This window comes from Megachile rotundata, chromosome 1 (assembly GCF_050947335.1).
Source record: "Megachile rotundata isolate GNS110a chromosome 1, iyMegRotu1, whole genome shotgun sequence".
In the NCBI taxonomy this organism is placed as follows: domain Eukaryota; kingdom Metazoa; phylum Arthropoda; class Insecta; order Hymenoptera; family Megachilidae; genus Megachile; species Megachile rotundata.
Window position 1 is genome coordinate 24,425,141 of NC_134983.1, and position 18,598 is coordinate 24,443,738.

The 18,598-nt window shown below is 39.4% G+C and overlaps 2 protein-coding genes across 4 annotated transcripts in view; one reads left to right on the forward strand and one right to left on the reverse strand.

Moving 5' to 3' along the window:
• The window catches only part of spg (dedicator of cytokinesis spg), a 40,541-nt gene that overhangs the window by 13,640 nt on the left and 8,303 nt on the right, over positions 1-18,598 (reverse strand). The window lies entirely within an intron of this gene.
• On the forward strand, positions 1,830-18,549 carry Inx3 (innexin 3). 2 transcript variants are annotated; one of them, XM_012298863.2, is made up of 5 exons: positions 1,830-2,298; positions 12,583-12,771; positions 14,056-14,480; positions 14,618-15,013; positions 15,561-18,549. In XM_012298863.2, exons 2-5 carry the CDS (start codon positions 12,609-12,611, stop codon positions 15,765-15,767), a joined length of 1,191 nt encoding a protein of 396 aa, XP_012154253.1. In that variant the 5' UTR covers positions 1,830-2,298; positions 12,583-12,608; the 3' UTR covers positions 15,768-18,549. The 2 variants fall into 2 exon arrangements, with proteins under 2 accessions (XP_012154253.1, XP_003700424.1); XM_003700376.3 differs by lacking the exon at positions 1,830-2,298 and adding an exon at positions 2,352-2,369.

The window sequence follows — 18,598 nt, forward strand, 5'->3', positions numbered from 1 at the left end:
CCTGCCGGCAGAAATCTGTCTATTCCCTTGGGCTTTTCTTCCGATCCTTTCCGGACTAAACGAGTGTTATTTCAAATCTCTACTTCCTTCCCAAATTTACTTTACCTAATCTAGCGTAACACTGATCATGCAGGTATGTTTTAAAGCACAATCGGAACTAATATATGTTTTGCTAACCACGCTAAAAAAAAGAAAAGTGTAACTTCCTTGGATTCTACAAGAATTAATCTCGAGCTCGTAATGACCATGGTTTATACGTAGAGAACGATTGTTTCTCGGTAAAATGAATCCTCTCCGCAGTCGGTGGATTCGAAGAATTTGAAGGACTGGGAAACCCTGGAACGAAGAACTCGAGGCGCTGTTATGCAGTCGGGACTTTCGTGTCCCGTAGCACCGCGTTACCCGAACGAAGAAGGGGAACCGAGGAAGAACAAAGAAAGAGGTAGAGGGAAGAAAGGGAGTCGCGTAAAGGGCAGTACACGCGAGCTGGAGCCGCGAGGCACGCTCATTAGAAATAATAATAATTACCGCGGCATGAATAATAAATGTTGCCGTTTGCTCGATACCCGACTAACCGGGAAGCAACTTAACCACCACTGGCACGCGGTAATTAAATAAATGAAATATACATGGTGTAACGATTTGTTTCTCGACCGGTTGAAAGTGTCGTCTTGTTCCATGAATAACGCCAACTGGCGGAGGAAAGATGGCGACCGAGAAATCGAGTATGCGGTCATCCCACGAAACCGTTATTTACACGCATACAAACCGTGAAAGGTTTCGATATTACTTCGGAGTCTGACGATGCTAGGTTACGTAATCGGTATGGCCATAGGGAATGAAATCGCTTCGATCAAAAAGCAGGATAATGTATGTAATCAAATGACGTGAAACGCGTCTACGGAAAAATAAGGCAGATAATAGAAGGAAATCGTATGCTGGCATCTTATCGGAAACAGATTTGGCAATCGACTGAAATAATAGCGCGGTCTTTCTGACGCAAAGTCAAAAATCGAAGAATCAACGAAGAAAGGAGGACGAAATGGGAGGACGCAGGAGGAGAGAGGCTTTAAAGAGCCAAAGCGAACCTTCTCTCGCAGGGGGAACAGGTTCCCGGCATGGTTACCGCGTATTCACCGAGCTGAAAACCTTGAGCTCCACGAACAGAGAAAAAAGCCTTCTGCTCTCTCTCGTTTCTGATGCTGTGGCTACGGTTGCTCTTTGCAGACACACGATACGAATCGAAAATTCAAAGTCGAAGTCTAACACGTGAAAGCATTCCGAGTATAATGAAATTTTAAGAAGCAATAGCTTCAGTAGGTAGAGAGCAGGGTGAACCTGTCTCCTCCACCGCTGAAATAGAGTTTGACCTGTCCAACATAGCGCGGCAGACGTATAAATTACAGAAATGTTCAAAGTTACAGATTCTCGTATATTCGAAGGAGGGATTGAAATTTGAAATATTCAAATTTGACCACCCTATCGTTAACCCGCGTTGCATCCGAGTGTACGGATGACATCCGGAGAAACTGTAGCCGAACGTTTCGGAGAATAACGCTTGCGGTTCTGCGATTCGTCAGACTACGTCCGAACGACAAAAAATCACGAAACAAACGTCGCGTTGGAACATCTGTTCGAATAAATGATCCGGAAGGCGACGACGAGACGAAACGACGAGGAGCACGATGCAACCGATTCACGAGAAATCGTGGTGACGCTGATTTCCAAAGGCAGGCGACTGTACGCACCTGATAGAGTCGCCCCCACGCTCGAAACTCGACGGGGCAAGATGGCGGGGAGCGGCGGGGCCCAGAACGAGTCCCTGACTCGGTTCAGTCGCTGTTCGTACGTCGGGCCCCGTTGATACGTTGCGCGGCCTCGTTTCGTGCCTCGAAAATTCTTTCGAAAAATATTCGTTCATTATCCGCGGGAGACGCCAACGGAACAGCAGAGAGAGAGAGAGAGGGCGAGAGAGCGAGTCTGACGTACCGCGTCAGACATTAACTCTCGACACGACGCGTTCATCGTTCTTATCCTTCCCCTCTCTTTCTCTTTCGCGCTTCGACCACGTTAACGAGCTTCAAAACGAATTCGAATCGTGCGAACAGTGAATCGTGTGAGGTGCAACGCTCGGTGGTTGTTTTTTCACCGGGGAAAACAAAGAAAAGCGACGCCCTGCGGCAAGGAAAAAGACGATCGACCAATAAGCGCGTGGTTCCCGCGCGAACGCGAGACAACCACGGGATCGAACAAACCTAGCCGATTTTCGGTGTGGATTTTTAGCGCCGATTCGAGAAGGTATCGTTCATTTTTCTCGACGCTACAGTGCTCGTTCAATTTGGTGGTGGATTTCTAAAGCTTCGTCCGAGGTTTGTATATGCAAAAACACCGCGATAAGTCTTATCCGAGAAAGAAGTGTAAAACGAACATTGGAAAAGGCAGCTAACATTGTAATCGTCGGAACTAGTGACCTACAAGTCAATCGAGATTTCTGTATTTGTACCGACCATAATCACCGCGAAACGTAAACATCTCGTAACCTTTCTAAAACGAACTTACTCTTTTTCATCGACGACCACGTGCCGTTCAGCAAAACTATTTTCTATCGTCGCTCGAGACTTATTAAGGCCGTTCAATCGACCCCAATTGCTCGAGTGCATTCTTTAAAACGTTTTAATCGCATATTCGTCACGATCGAGCCATTGCTCTGCGTTGTCATCGGCTAACGTACGATCGTTTCCACGTAGCCAACCGTGAAAGCGTTTCTAGGTACGAAAGCGGTAAATGCTCGGGTCGGGTAAATCGGCTTAACCTTCCGTATTTTCTGTCCTGTCCGAATCCGAAATCCATTGTTTTTGCATCGCTTTCTCGAGTTTAGTCGAGTGGAACAAAGAGAATGAAACCCGTTGTTATACCGACGAGCTTCGAATCTAAGTTGAGAAAACAACACGTGGTCTTTGGAACATCCATTTACCACGAATTTCCTACAATTTTAGGAGACCCTAAGGATAGGAATTTTCCAAAATTACGCTAGATACTTTTTCGCTGGATGGAAGAATAATAAACAGTTTTTCCAAGATCATCGTCCAATAGCGACTAAAGAAAATGTGGATTTAACTTTATCAGCGTCGATTCTGATCCTGTCATAGTATTAGACGACAAAGTAAATTACCAGCTTATTTCAGGCCATATACTCGCTATAATTTTGAACAATTATCATTCCTAAAGTCTTCTACAATTGCATCAGTTTTGAACTACATCGGTGTTCCGATTGTTCACTTCCCTTGCTAGTTACAGGAGCAGCCAGTGCGCTGATCCTTCGTTTCTAGGTTCCACCGCGAGATAAAATTGTGATAACGAGCGAGGGCGAGGGACTTGCACGCAAAGCTTCATAAATACACGGCATTATCTGCTCGGTTCAGGGACTGACGGTAGACCGTAAACCGCCATTGTGTACATAGGAGATCCCAGTTTAACCATGCTTCCCGAAAGTTTCTCGGAGATAATGCGGCTTCCAGAATATTGTTTCGAGGAAACGTCTAACCTATCCTACCTTCTATCAAGTTTTACGCGAAATTAATTTTCGCGACCGAGGCAGATTCTTAACCTTTTTCTGCACGGTTTATTCGATATTCCAAAAAGATTTATCGTACTTTAACCGTGAATGCGTGACGAGTCTGACTCGTATAAAGCAAGGGGTTATAAGGAACGTTGATAACGCGACGCGGAGGAGGAAATTGGTGACAAGTTTCTTAGGGGTCTTCGACCGTGAGATTTAATGAAAAATACCGACGGGAAAGCGGCTGTTAACCTCGTTCGAGACGCCATGCGAGCCATCGAAGACGCGGCTGCACGTTTCACGCGGTCTGTCTCGCGCCAGTTTGTCACAAAACTGGTTTATCCGGAATGCGAGTCTGCAGAATCGAGCGAGCATTCGATCTGCCATACGCGAACCATACTTTTATAATAATTTAACCAAATAATGTTGCATTCTACATGTATCGCGTGTTAAATGAATTAATACGTCATTTCAAAAACAATATCGTCTTATTAGACATTTTAAGAAGGTAACGAAACAAATGCGTAACGTTATAGTTTACTTTTTTTTGTTTCATAGATCACCGATAGCATTCAAATATTGTACTATTTTTCAGTATTAAATGAAACGTATAAGGCGAACGGATTATTATCTGCAATGGTTGCAAATAGTTTGTATGGTCTGAAATTTTAACCTTAAGGGTTAAATTTCAACTGCCATAACGGACAGCGCGCCGAATTGAGATTTTAATTAAAATTTCACTTTCGTGATAACATAAGCGTTAAATTTGAATTTAAATGAAACTTCAACGCGTTACGACATGGAAAGTACATTAACCGCTATGATTAAAACCTTCATAAATCTCGAATGCATCCTAAATATTTATACACACGGTATATTTGTCAAAGAAAATTTTGCAGTCTACAATTTGTGTACTCAACAGTAATATACATCTTATTCTTTTTTAAGAATGATACGCTGCGACATTCAATATATGTATCGCGGTCAAAAGCCTGCCTCTTTCTCTCTTTTCTCTCCCTCTGTCTCTCGGCTATCTCCGTTCTACTCGTTTTTCTTCTGTATTCTCGATTCTGGAGGCGGGCAACGTTTCAACGTGATTCATGTAACGCGAAGCAAAGGATATTATACACCTACTTCCGGAATCCCGTTGGCGCGTTTAAAAGCGTCGTTTGAATGCAACGGATCTCTTTATCTTACGAACAGAACAAATGTTTTGTTGATATTTCAATGAGTTTTCATATAATGACAGATCTTGATATTCTGAACTTCCTGTTTGTGGAGTCGACTGTGGATACTATGCAATTAATCGTTGCAAAAGTATTTAATGTTAGTTTTTATCGTCTTTCACGAAATTGATGAGACATTCGACTGCTAAAAATAACTCACTTTTCAGCGCTGGTTCGAATTTCGATGAAGAGATAACATTCTTTTGGTAACAATTCACGATACTTTGAACTTTTTCAATTATTTTCACGATATTTCATGATTTATTACTTTGAATGCTAGAACGCTTTTGCTTCGAGTTTGCCATATACTTCACGGTGATTCGATGATTGAATTCGCTCGATATTACAATTGCATAAACGACTTTTATTATTCAACGATAAGTGATACTTTTTTTTTATAATCTCAACGGCATTCACCTTTCACTCCATGACGAAACGAGTGCCCTTCACTCGAACGATACTGCTCGTCCAAGATAAGCGCGATACAATGCACAAACCTCGATTGAGGTGTGTTTCGGGCATGTTTCAAGTTGCCCGTCCCAACCACGCGTTCAAATCTCCACAAGGAGTTTCTTGCACGTTTTCCACGCGTGAAAGCTCGATATCCTTGACAATTTTATTCCGTTCAGTCATTGATGAGCACTCGTTACTTTCTCTTTTGCTCGTAATAGTAATAATGGTTCTTACAATTTATATTTTTTATATCGGGAAACAAATTATCGAGAGAATCGCGTGTGATTGTTTCTACGGTATAATGTTCCTTAGGAAATTACTAGTTTTTCAAGACACGATATATGATACGATCAATAAAAATAAAACAGAAAATACAAGTCTTAGCTCGTAATAAACTTTACGATGTGCACACAAAAGAGATAAAATTAGAATAGCAAATAATTTCTGTGAACGCCATCTTGACATAATCGAGAGTCGGTATGCAAATGGAAACGCTTTTTATTTCGACATTTGAAAATGGATAATCGTGCTTAAAGAGCTAATTATTAGACAATTACGAAACCTTTCAGACTTCTATAGTCCCTTAAATGGAATAATTTGACAATCTTAAGTGTACTTAGATTCAGTTAGATCCATTTAGATAGTCTAAAAATAAAGACAGTCATTAAACTTCCATTTCTTAGTTAACTCATTAAGACAGAAAATGTTAATATGCGGTATAATCTGTTATTCGGACTTAGGTAACTAAGCTTCATCTCGTATTTTGCGTCTTTTTGCATGGAAGCTTATTAACGAAATATGCAAAAATACTTAAAAAAATAAATGAAGTATATTCAAATGAATACGGTGAATTTTAACAGTTTGACTGCTAAGTCTGAAATGCTTGTATGAATATCGTTTCGCGTATTTTTCTTTTCCAAGACTGGAGATAGAATTAATTCTGCTCACTGTTGTCGAGCCAAGAGTATTCTTATGGGCTGACGCATACGATGACGCAAAAAAAAGATTTCGCGGAAAAAAGTAGCTGCCTAACCATTTATGAATTTACATAAAACAGTTTGTACGTGTTAAGGTCGGTATGCAATTAGAAAAGTTGCAAAACTTGCAAGTAATTTGTGCTTGACCCCAATGAGTGCCACTCTCCGCATCCATATTAAATCGTAAATATTAAACAGATCTTTATTGTATATTGTGGAATAGACATAGTCACATTTAATTTTATTATTCTTTCCTTAATCGGTATAGCAACTTTGAATATAAATTGTTTCCTCATTCGAGAGAGGTGATTCGACATTTTCGAGAACTAACTTTGATGGAAGAATAAGCCGTTCCTTGCATAACGGAACAACTACTCCGTAGTTACATTTCGTGAAATTCGAAGTTATCGAACAGTTAACGTAATCATAAGCTGTACATTTACAAAACGAATAAAATTTTGCTTGTTTTTCGTTTCCGACTCACATTTGCATGCGAAATCAGCACCTTATCCCTCGTACCATCTGTGTTTGAGTTTGAGTCACGGTCTGGACGAATATTTGCACAAACGTTTAGCGTCCAAAACTTTACAATTTTCTTTCTATTCGATAATTAACATTTGGTCTTTGGCCGTAGACGATTTATTGTTCGATGACATTTCCACGCGAGTTCTCCACAAGTTCGAACCGTTGCGTGGGTGTAATTTATACGCGTATGCGTAGTTCGAATCGATTCGCTGCAATTCGTACGAAAGTGGTTGAGAACAAATACTCTTTGTTAGCGAGAGGAAAATCAAGGAATACACAGATCGAGTTGCGAAACGCATCGAGTGTAATATATTTAACTAACGATTTGCTCCAGTAACTTATTCCGCGAACCGTGTGCTTAACTAGCAGGAAAGCGTTATTAAATGTTTATCCACCTTTCGTAAGGTTATTGAAAAAGCGAGGAAAATTTCATGAGATCCAATAAATCGCTGACCTTCGATCAGATCTTGCGATTATCGTCGATGATAGGTTACTCGTCATCTTTAATCATATATCTTGCTAATAAATAAGTAGAAATATCGTGTGCTCCTTCATCACGTTGTATCGAATTAGAACACAAGTTATTACTTGAGACGTATGTGCATTATTGCATGGTATTCGCGTTAATAATTTCTTGACATACTCGTATGAATTATGTCCGTTTCCAAAGCAGCAAAATATACTTTGGCTTATTTGCCACGCCTGCTCTTAAGGGATTAAAGACTCCGAAAACTGTATCTTCGGACACGGAATCGATAGATATAGCTTTTCGTACGACGAAGAGAACTCTCTTTTAGATGATATTTTTATTATGTCATCAATTCGTATCCGACTCTGTGATTCGAAATGGATTACTATTTTTCGTGGCTGACAACCCGCCATGTTAAGAAGACATTTATTTTCATGGCAAAGATACATTGCTGCAGAGAGAGGATAAACGGGTTTCATTGGAAATGGTAGGAGAAATAAACGCGTGGGTGATACCATGAATACTAGCGCGTAACTTAGATTTCCTTTCGATAAGGACATTTCTATCCAAATGTTGCAAGTTTCAAATTTCTTAAACTGATAAGTCTGCAAATCCCCAAAATTCTAATTTTCTAAATTCCGATTTCTAGATAACTAATCTTCTGTATTCCCGAATTTTCCAAGTCTTAAATTACCAAATTTAAAAATCTTCGAATCACCGGTATAAAAATCCCTGCGTTACAGTTTGTCGTATTTTCTTTAGGGAAACTAGATTTACTCTCGTATATAGACTTTTTCTAGACAGTGTAAAGACGAGTCCAGCGATTGGACGTGGAAAGGGGATTTACAGTTAGCCGTTGCGTTTACTCGCAACCACACCTTGAAACTTTTCAGAGTACCGTGACTCTCCGATCCTGTGTCGAGGCTCGTTCGATCGAACTGTTAATCGAGTGGGAAATTTTAAACGAGCGAACAAGATACGGTCTATGTCTATCGATTATTTTTAACCCTTTGACTGGCGTCTGTTCTTACAGACACACGACCTTTTTCCATGACGATGACCCGTGTGTGGTCACGAGCGTTCGTCTCGTGAACCGTAACGAATACAAAATTACAAAACTGGAGGATTCGGTTATTCAGGAGTTTAATCGCTTAGACGTTTAGAAATTTGATAATTTGTCGATTTCGTACTTTGTGCGATGGAGAATTTGTAATGTCCACTAATTTGGAGAGTCTCCTTTCCTTCTAGCGCCATTTTCTCGGCGCGTAAAGCGCACCCGAGCGGACCACGTTCGTTCTCCGCAACGTTTTTTGTCGAGACACGGCACAAATCGAACAATGGAGTTTGCAGCATAGTTTTATCGGATCTCGGGGATATTTCACCGAATAAGGAGGCGCAGCGTGCTATGGCAGCGTGAAATTCCAATTCAAAACCTGTTTTCCCCGTGGTCCGTAACCAGATACGAGTAATTCGTGTACACCAGGTTGCCCGTTGCGGTCGAGAGTGTCGTGGCTCGGCCAAAAACCACCGTCTCGCGGTTGCATGGGATTCTGAGCTGTACTTTAAAATCGGAATTCGATATCTCTGATCATTAGCTGCGACGACAGAAGTCACCGATCATTTACGGTTAACGAGAAACATGCTACATATTCATCGATTTCTACGATATCTCGAATACGATTTCCGTGCACGGTAATCCGCTTATGTTACGAAACATATCAGAACAAGTATGTTCCACTCGTTGAAAACATGTAAAACGATAATATTCTAATATGTCCAAATATGACACAGCATAGTACTTTTGAAAACTCTACAAATGGCTATAGGTTATTTGGCTATCTCGTTAACTCATTTGGTAACACACGTTGCGACTCGTCGTTGAACAAATATCAGTGACGTAGAAGCATTCTGCTACTGTTCGAAAAATTATTATCGATGATTTGCTGTGTAACACATGAATGATAGATAACGATAACGCATTAATAATTGATAACACAATGAACTTAAGCGTAAGGTTATCAACGAGTGAAATGTGAACTCCACTACAATATTACTGTTCCAATTGTAAGGTTAAAATAGTTTTTCCAAAAAAAATTCCAGTTTCCACATTTCTGAACTTACGATTCTGAAACTGCCTTAGCGAGAAGTTTTACGAACTCCGACAGTACAAGTTATAAGTAGTAGACTTTCACGCGTTGTACGTGTACCGATAACCAACCGTAATTCGCAATATCTTCGATTTACTCGCTAGAAAGATATACTTGATATAATTTAACTTCCAATTAAAATATTGGATAATTGAATTGCTCGAAAGTTTCCGATAGAGACCACCGAGAAAAAAGAAGTTTAACAATTTTTTAATTATTTTTCGGATAAGGAGGTTCCAACGCTTGCGAAGTACTTGAAAAATGCAAATTGAAGAAGTGCTTAGGAAGGAGTTGAAAGAAACGAGGAGCAGAGAATGCGGTTGAAGAAGACTCGGTTCTTTACGAGGTCTAATGAATTGTCCCAATGATCGTTAAAGCAGAAGTTCACGGTAGAAAGCGTATGTTGACTTTTCTCGTGTCCACTCGAGCCAACGTGGCTTGCGCCTTTCCTCTTCTCTTTCGTTTCACGAGAAACACTCGTGTAACTGGTTTGACTTGTACGGTTCGTTTATTAACCACGAACATATTTCGAAGAAACATCGACTAGAATTCGTGGAAGTTTCCACTACAATATGTTCAAAATCTTTTCCTATACTTTGTTCGAACTTGTTCGACGTTCTACAGTTTCGATACGAGAAATAAGAAACAAGAGTCGTTTATGTTCCCGAATACAAAATGGCGCATATAAAATCGTATAAATCGCGAATGTTCTATGGCTCTTCAAATTTTTCGCTATTAAAATTATTCCTATAGAAAAATGTTTAAGAAAATAATGGTTTCTTCAACAATATTTATATCTTCGCGTATGATTTAGGATTAGATAATCGTGAAATATTGCGGCATAAAGGGTTATGAAACATCAGGAGACATAGTTGTAGTAAAAATTATAGATCATTTTAAATCATCCATCACGTTGGAACAACCGCACACGACAGATAGGCGAAGGGTGTGAAATTACACACGACCCTTCGCGAGTGTGTGGATCCATGTGTTTGCAACCGCTTGCAAACGGTGTACCGCGAAAAAATTGCGAAATCTAACTGTAGTCAGCTTGTAACGTTATATCTGGTGATCCTCGATGTACATATTTAGCCGATGACCCACGATGCATCGTGAGAATGGTCAAAAATTATACACGATTCTTTTTTTAGTAATAACGAAGATGTTTGCAAATAAGGTTACCGATTTTTATTTAAATTGTGAAAGAATTTGGTGGTAAAAATTTCTGTTCCGGCAAAATTAATCGTCGATAGGATCGAATCTTTGTCGTTCACGAATAAACGCGATGGAATTCGCTAGGAACAGAGGAGACTACAGCATGCGTCGACGTTGGCAATCCTGCACGCTTGCAAATTGACCCTTTGTAACGGCACGTGTCTCCTCCGCTATCAATTAATTAACTAATAAACTTCCTACGGACCTACAATTTGCCTGTTTCAGCTTACAAGCACGGATACACGATCAACCTAACATTCTTATCGCAATTGTAACAACCGTGATTTCTTTTTTTCTCGCATAATTTACATTCGTAAATTACTTACGCACCTACCAAATTTTCAATTTTATTTTAAATAAAAATTCGATAGAACAGTTTTATTGATCGCGTTAGAAGAAAAACGCCGGAGCTAAATAAATTTAGATAACTCAGGCATATTTTATTTCCATGTAACTTAATATCGGTATACAATTTATGATGCAACGCGATGAACAATACTCTAATGACAACTTACATAATTTTATACTTTAAGAATTGTATAAGTTAATAAATGCGCAAATACGAGTATATTCGTTATTGGTCAATAACGTGCAATAGGAGCTACGATTACATAAAGATTTCAGCGTTCTTTGTTGGACCGTTAACGAACATGCACAAAAAAAATGTAGGTTCCCGGTCCATTAATAATCCCTTAAATGGAACACGCTATAGAGCCACGGATTAGACAGAGGCTTTCGTTAAGAACTATGTGCATGTATGCGCTTATATTCACGGTTTTTAAGCCGTAAAAGGGTTAAACGGAAATTTTTTCGCGCGTTTTCTCGCACACGACGAAAGAACGACCATCCTCGAGACTACGCGGAACAAAAATCCGTTCCAAATGGTCATAGACCATTCTTGGCCCGGCTTTTGTTTCGCCACGAGAACAATCGTACAGTCTGAAGAGCGTATCGATCCTCCGTACATCTGCCGTTTCCGGCTGTGCAAGGTTACTACCGGTGCTCCTCGAAAAGACTGGCAGAGTGGCCGGAAACGCGAAACTTTTCAGCAAACTATCGGAGAAAGATCTTCAACTCTCGATTTCTGTTGTTCGTGTTCCTTCCTTTTCGTTTTTTATCCGTGCTTTCCGCTAGCATAACGAACAGTAATGTAATTAGCCACGAACCTTTTCACCGTCAGGGCTATTGTTGGCCAAGCATTTTCAATATATTATAACACAAAATTTCTACGTTGTTTCAAATTCTTAAAAATTTGCGTAACTTCGAATCAGCTGAGTACACTGACAGACTTCGTAGTTTTTTCTAGGGAAAAAATCAATGGAGAGTCATACAACGCGCAGCGACACAACGCATTGTAACCGAACGCGTGGGGAATTGGCGATACGACATAGCAATGTTCGGATATATGACCGTCCTTCGAAATCAGGCATAGCCATATATCCGGACATATGGATTTTCGAGGATTAGCACAATTTCTACTAAAAAGTCATTCAAAAAATAAACTTTGTTCATGAATACAACGTTCGAACTCGCGCCGCAGGAAGATCCTCTTTTCGATACAAACGCTTCGATAACGATTAATCGTTGACAGCACAGCGTCGACTCGAAAATCGAAAATCGATCGTAAAAAGGCAAAATACAGGTTATCCAAAACGCTGCTCTCTGCGCGTAGTCTAACTTCAAAGTGCATTGACTCAGCGCGCAAACTGACTTACGCGACAGGAATGTAAATGCTCGAGGCTGGCTGATCGCGTATCGATGACAAGAGTCGCAGCTTCGATCGCGATTACTCGAATAGTTTGCAGCGTGCATCCGCAAACAGTGGACCATCCGTGTGCGCCAAGATACGTTCCTTCTCTCGGTCAGAGAGATGAATGTACATTCGTAATCCTCCGATTAATCTCGGTTAGCCATCTCGGTTTGATTTATGCACGCGCGCCTGTGTCTGCGTTAATTCGCGATCTCTCAAAATCTACAGTGTATAATAAGGAATGTCTGGTTTGGTTTTCAGGAACGGGCGCATAATTTAGAGGAAAAATGGCGGTGTTCGGTTTGGTGTCCGCAGTCGCGGGCTTCGTCAAGGTACGATACCTCGTGGACAAGGCGGTAATCGATAATATGATCTTCCGAGCACATTACAGAATAACTTCCGCGATTCTCTTCGCCTGCTGCATCATCGTATCTGCCAACAATCTAATAGGTAAGTCACTTTTCGTTAGACCGTCGAAAGTTCCTATGTCCTTGTATCCTGGAATTTTTTACGCATAGCGTACTTTTCGCTCGTTAAAATAGTAGATTCGATTATGTACGTTTGTACGATAGTAAATGTTGGTCAGCTGAATTTTTGAGCGGGGATATCGAGCTACGGATTCACCGGCGTAAATTAACGAGGAAAAATGATCCGCTGATTCGACGCACGTGAGCGCTACTGGGTCAGAGATCAGTAATGGTTGCATAAATGCAACGCAGGGCACAGACGGTCGTGATTAAAGTCGTGCAGCGGTGTCCCGTTTCGAGGACACGCGCTTATTTAATGACGGACCTAATGTTACATCTGCTCGACAGTCTGCACAAGGCTTCCACGCAAGATTTCGCCTTATCTTTTACAGATAACCCTTTTAAGATGTCGATGCTCCGTATGCAATCACGTTTCACACCGGACGCGTACCTTGTTAGTAAAAGGTACGAGAGAATGCGAAATAATGTAACGAAATTTAGGTACCTTATTTTCCTTTTAATTCGAAATTCAAAAATTTGATGTTGAATTTGACAATCAATGTTGAAATGTATATTCCGATAATAAGAATAACTTCATAGAGAATTAAAAAATGTTATGGAATGATTTATAAATTTGTGAAAAACTAACGGAACCAATCGTGCGACGCGTTACCTAACGATGAGTGAAAAGGGTTAAATCTGTTCGCTATACCGTTGACGATTTCTAGTCGTCAAAGGGGAATTGCATGTTGCATAATTTTACGCGTTATTGCGCTTGTAATCAAACGGATAACACGCGCCTTGTCAAACGAGGTCGTTTGAAACGTGCATGTTAACTGCTGGTCCAGTCGTTTCGGAGAGCACGCAGGAACATTCTGTTTCGATGTTGATATAGCAGACGCTAATTCAAACTAACATACTCGACAACTCGTATAGCAAACTGATTAGATCGGTGCTACGCTCCGCAGTCTCTAATCCTAAGCTCCCGTAAACGATTAATCCTACAACTTCCAATGCATTATCTACTTCTTGTGTGTACATGTACTTCTTTCAATTTTTCAGCAATTTCTTTTTTTATTAACTTTGATGATATTTTTAACACCGTTTCTATTATAGAGATGTAGTTTGTAAGATGTAGTCTAGTTTTATTGGTATGCCATACATCGTCGGGCATTGTACGCAAAGTAGGAAACTTGTTTCGTTTCAAACAGCGTGTACTCGAAGATAAAATCGTATAGAAAAATAACAAACACCATGATGGTTTCAGGTGATCCTATAAACTGCCTGAGCGATGGAGGGGTGCCAGACGCTGTGATAAACACTTACTGCTGGATTACGTACACGTTCACGCTGCCCCATAACAACGCGAAACCGGTGGGCACCCACGTTGCTCACCCTGGTCTGGGAGGTGACATCGGGGAGAAGAGGTATCACTCGTACTATCAGTGGGTGCCCTTCATGCTCTTTTTCCAAGGTGTTTTATTCTACGTACCTCATTGGATATGGAAGCATTGGGAAGAGGGCAAGGTCAGAATGATATCCGAGGGTATGAGGGGAGCCATGGTCGATAACAAGCCCGAACGAGAGCTCAAGTCGCAACGACTCGTCAAGTACATCGCGGACACGTTGCATCTGCATAACACCTATGCGGCCGGTTACTTTTTCTGCGAGGCCCTCAATTTTGTCAACGTGGTAAGCGATTACGACCTAACAGAGAAAACATACTTCGTCTTCAACGAGACGAACATACTCGAAATATTTCCGTTTCTAAAGTAAAAGCTTTGCTTTAGAATTTTTGTCAGAAACTGATGAACACTTGTTCGTTTCAGGTGAGCAACATATTCTTCGTCGACACGTTTCTAGGCGGTGCATTCTTGTCGTACGGCACAGACGTGATCAAATTCAGCAACATGAATCAGGAACAACGCGTCGATCCCATGATCGAAGTTTTTCCACGCGTAACCAAATGTACCTTCCACAAATTCGGTGCTTCTGGAACCATTCAAAAGTTCGATGCCCTCTGTGTCCTCGCTTTGAATATTCTCAACGAGAAGATCTACATTTTCCTATGGTTCTGGTTCATTATTCTGGCAGTATTATCTGGAGTTGCTTTACTTTACAGCATGGCTGTCGTTTTGTTGCCTAGTACTCGTGAAACTATCCTTAGGAAACGATTCAAGTTTGGTACAGCTGCTGGTGTTAGTGCACTCATCAGGAAAACACAGGTAAATTATTATTTCAGATTTATAGATATGAATTATGTAAAAAAAAAAAACTATTCTTAACCCTTAGTAATCCACCGTACTAACTTGAAAGTACTTGCAACAAGTTAGTACGAATTAAGGATGGAACATATCGGTGGAACCCTGTATTATCGGTAAATGGATGATATTATTCCCGAATTGGACTTAGTTCCATTAACGACGCATTGATACCAATGCGAATGTGCTTGAATGCACGCTCGAGTGTAACGTAGGCTCTCTGTAGAATTCCTATTTGCTCCCTCCGAATATTCTCGGAATTTTCCTGAAAATGAAAATAGGCGGTAAAAAGCTCATGTGCCTACGTTCATTCTTATCGGAAAAAGGGTCTATGCAACAGTCGAGCGTACACTCTTTACACAGAATAGGTCGGCCAATATTTACCGAGCCACAAAAGCTTCAAAATTTTTCATTCGTGTTAGCGCGGAATGCAACAACTATTCAAATATTTTCTCATCAGCGTACACCTTGTGATAGGAACATATCTATTATTTGATACACGAATTTTCAGGTCGGCGATTTCCTGTTGCTTCATCTGCTTGGACAAAACATGAACGTGATGATGTTTAACGAAGTGCTGGAGGAACTGTGTCGCCAATTGCATCTGGGTTCCACCAGTGGAGCGTCACCTACGTCGGTACCATCCGCACCCAGCACTCTCGAGATGTCACCCATATACCCAGAGATCGAGAAATACGCGAAAGACACGGAGATTTAATATCAAACATCTTTCTCGATTACATCTTTGCCTTCTCTTTTGTATTGTGATAATGCCGAGGGTGATCTCCGACACCTTTCGGTTTCGTGAGATAAGGTTTGCGTTATCGACGGTTGTTTCGACACGAGCATATACCCGTCACTGGATACACAACAGTGGCAAATTCTTGCCATTTATTCAAAATCATGTCAAAATTATATCACGGTTAATATCTTAATCTTGACGTTCGAAAGTTAAACATGAAAAGAAGAGGAAAGAAAATGTAGAATACCGTTTGTAATCACGCTACTACTTGCTTAAAAAATTGTATGCACTAAGCAAATTTATTGAAAATATCAGCTTGCAAAGGGTTAATATAATATCCGCATACTTGTCCAGATGTTTGTGCTCGACACCGTCCATAGCTCAAGCTACTGTTAGTTTATCAAACGAACGTGTAACGTAATTAAAGCTGGATAACGTTTATCATTGTTAAATTAATAGTAAGTCATAGAGGTGTGTGGATGATCCCGAATCTTGAACTTCGAATCGAGGCAGAAAAAGTTCGGATGAGATTGGATGAGATCGGACGAGACTGAGTGAAATTGGACGAGAATTCCCAAATTTTTAAATTCAATACTTCAACAAATAACCAACTTATGCAAAACTTAAATCGAATGCTTATGCCGAGAAATTTCAAAATCTTGCTCTGTTCTGTCCGATCTCGTTCAAAGTTTCCTGTCTTATAACGATCTCGAAAATTCAGGATCCTGCAACCTTCTAAAAAATCGAATTCCGTATGGATAACTGTCCATTGCCATTATCGCAACAGCGTAAACGATTTCCATACAACTTCAGTCGAAAGATCGATCACGTTGTGATTCTGAATTCCTATACGCATTACACGTTCGCATTCCTTCTTTTTGTATTATTTTTGCGTGCTGCGAAGAGACAAGTGCCTTTTGACGAGGATATTATTGAATTTCGCTCAATTGATCTTCCATAAAGCACAATAATATTCCTCGATGTTGTCAGATGATAATATTCGTTACAATTTAATTAATTTTGATCTGTATCGCGAAAAAGATATATTCTTTTTTTCTAAATGTAGAAAGAGACATCGTATAAGTTCTTCTTAGTTAATCGTAGAATTAAGAATGAAAATTTGTAGAGGTACAAATTGCCGAGAGAAAAAAGTAGTATATTATAAACGTAAGCGTGATACGTTTAGAACATGCTTAATGAAAAATTCTCTTATAGCCTCTATTATAAGTTAACGTTTATTTAGTTATTCGAATATACCACGTGTTAAAAGACAAGAGGAACGACCATTCATTCCAGATTGTTTATTAAGCTTTTTTTATACGTATATGCGTGATTGGTGCAATTATCGTAGAAAGGTTAAAAAAGATTTAGTATATATGTATATGAAATTTTGTTAACAAAATTTTACGCATTTAGGGGCATTCCCAGTTATTTACGCTAATAATTCACCATGAAGTGTCTTATGACAATTAGTAATTATAAAATGCAATTTATCGATAAAATTAATTAGAGGAAAAAATTTGTAGACAGACTCGATATAAATAACACTTTTTGTATTATTTGAATTGAAAGTATCTACTTAAGAAATGAATTTGTATAGACAAGATTGGATATATAACGCTTTCCGTGAATTTTTTTTATCGCGGAGTATTACTTCTTTTCTAAAAAAACTTTCTTTAAGAACTGAAGATAGATGACTTCCAAAACGAAGCATAATAGCGCTGAAAATCCACCCACGTGTCTTCGCAGCGATAAATCAATGTTAAACGCTCATATTCTCTTTTTCTCGCGAGAACGATATACAGTGTTTCAAAGTTAAACGGTCAAATCTTATCATCAGATTCTACGAATAGAAACGAAAACAAAATGTGTAAAGATAGGAATGGAAATGCTTCGACAAAAAAATAATTAGTTTAAAGCAAAAATTCAGTCTTTGACATTCTGAAAAAGACATTTGAAAAAACTTTTTCCAAACCTGTATTTACACAATATTTTTTTTTTTTTAATTTTATTCACAGAACGCGAAAGACTCGAATGTTTAACTTTGGACTACCCTATATTATGCTGCCGTTAATAGATATAGATCGACAAATAATAATTTTATGAGTATTTGATTTAGTTTATTATACTATTAGTCGCGTTTCGAGTGATATATATATTATATGTACATATACCAGGTGTGTTATAACACGTGAAATTCATTTATGTGATAGACATAGGACACGATATATTTTTACGCTTTCAATTTATAGCTATTTTTATATATAAATTACCACTTGATACTTTAAGCAATACTTTGACAAAGTGCGAAATAAAATAATCTAACTTTGAACCTATCTTGTACATTATCTGTAAATATTATATCGTTTTTTAAGTTAAACGAAAGTTTGATATTATCAAGTTAACAAATTAAAAAAAATGAATTATTCTCAATATATTATAAGCAGAAAGCAAAGTAAAATAACACACATATGTATAGAAGTTTGCTTTGCGTCCTTTGTCCATCATTAAAATGGTATTCGCCTGTTATAAAGCGCCGCGTATATATGTTGCGATAGATGTTTAAGACAAACAAGACAGATGTGCCTTCTTTATAGAATATAATAACGAAAACAATGTAGAATTTATACGTTAAGACAATGCTCATTAAAGGACGATTGCGCCGGAATGAAGACTGCCAACAAAAGTGCAACGTTCGACCATAAAAGCGGAGCAAACGAAAAGACAATTTGTAGAAATAAAGAGTGGTATTACTCTCTGTCTTTCTTTTTCTGTGCCGAGTACACCGCGCACCTGTGTTATCCGAT

What these genes read in the sequence shown, in the direction of transcription:
- Inx3 (XM_012298863.2), top strand. Translation starts at nt 12,609, where the DNA reads ATGGCGGTGTTCGGTTTGGTGTCCGCAGTCGCGGGCTTCGTCAAGGTA. An exon ending in ATCTGCCAACAATCTAATAG is followed by an intron (nt 12,772 to 14,055) that starts GTAAGTCACTTT and finishes TGATGGTTTCAG; the next exon opens with GTGATCCTATAAACTGCCTG. An exon ending in CACTCATCAGGAAAACACAG is followed by an intron (nt 15,014 to 15,560) that starts GTAAATTATTAT and finishes ACGAATTTTCAG; the next exon opens with GTCGGCGATTTCCTGTTGCT.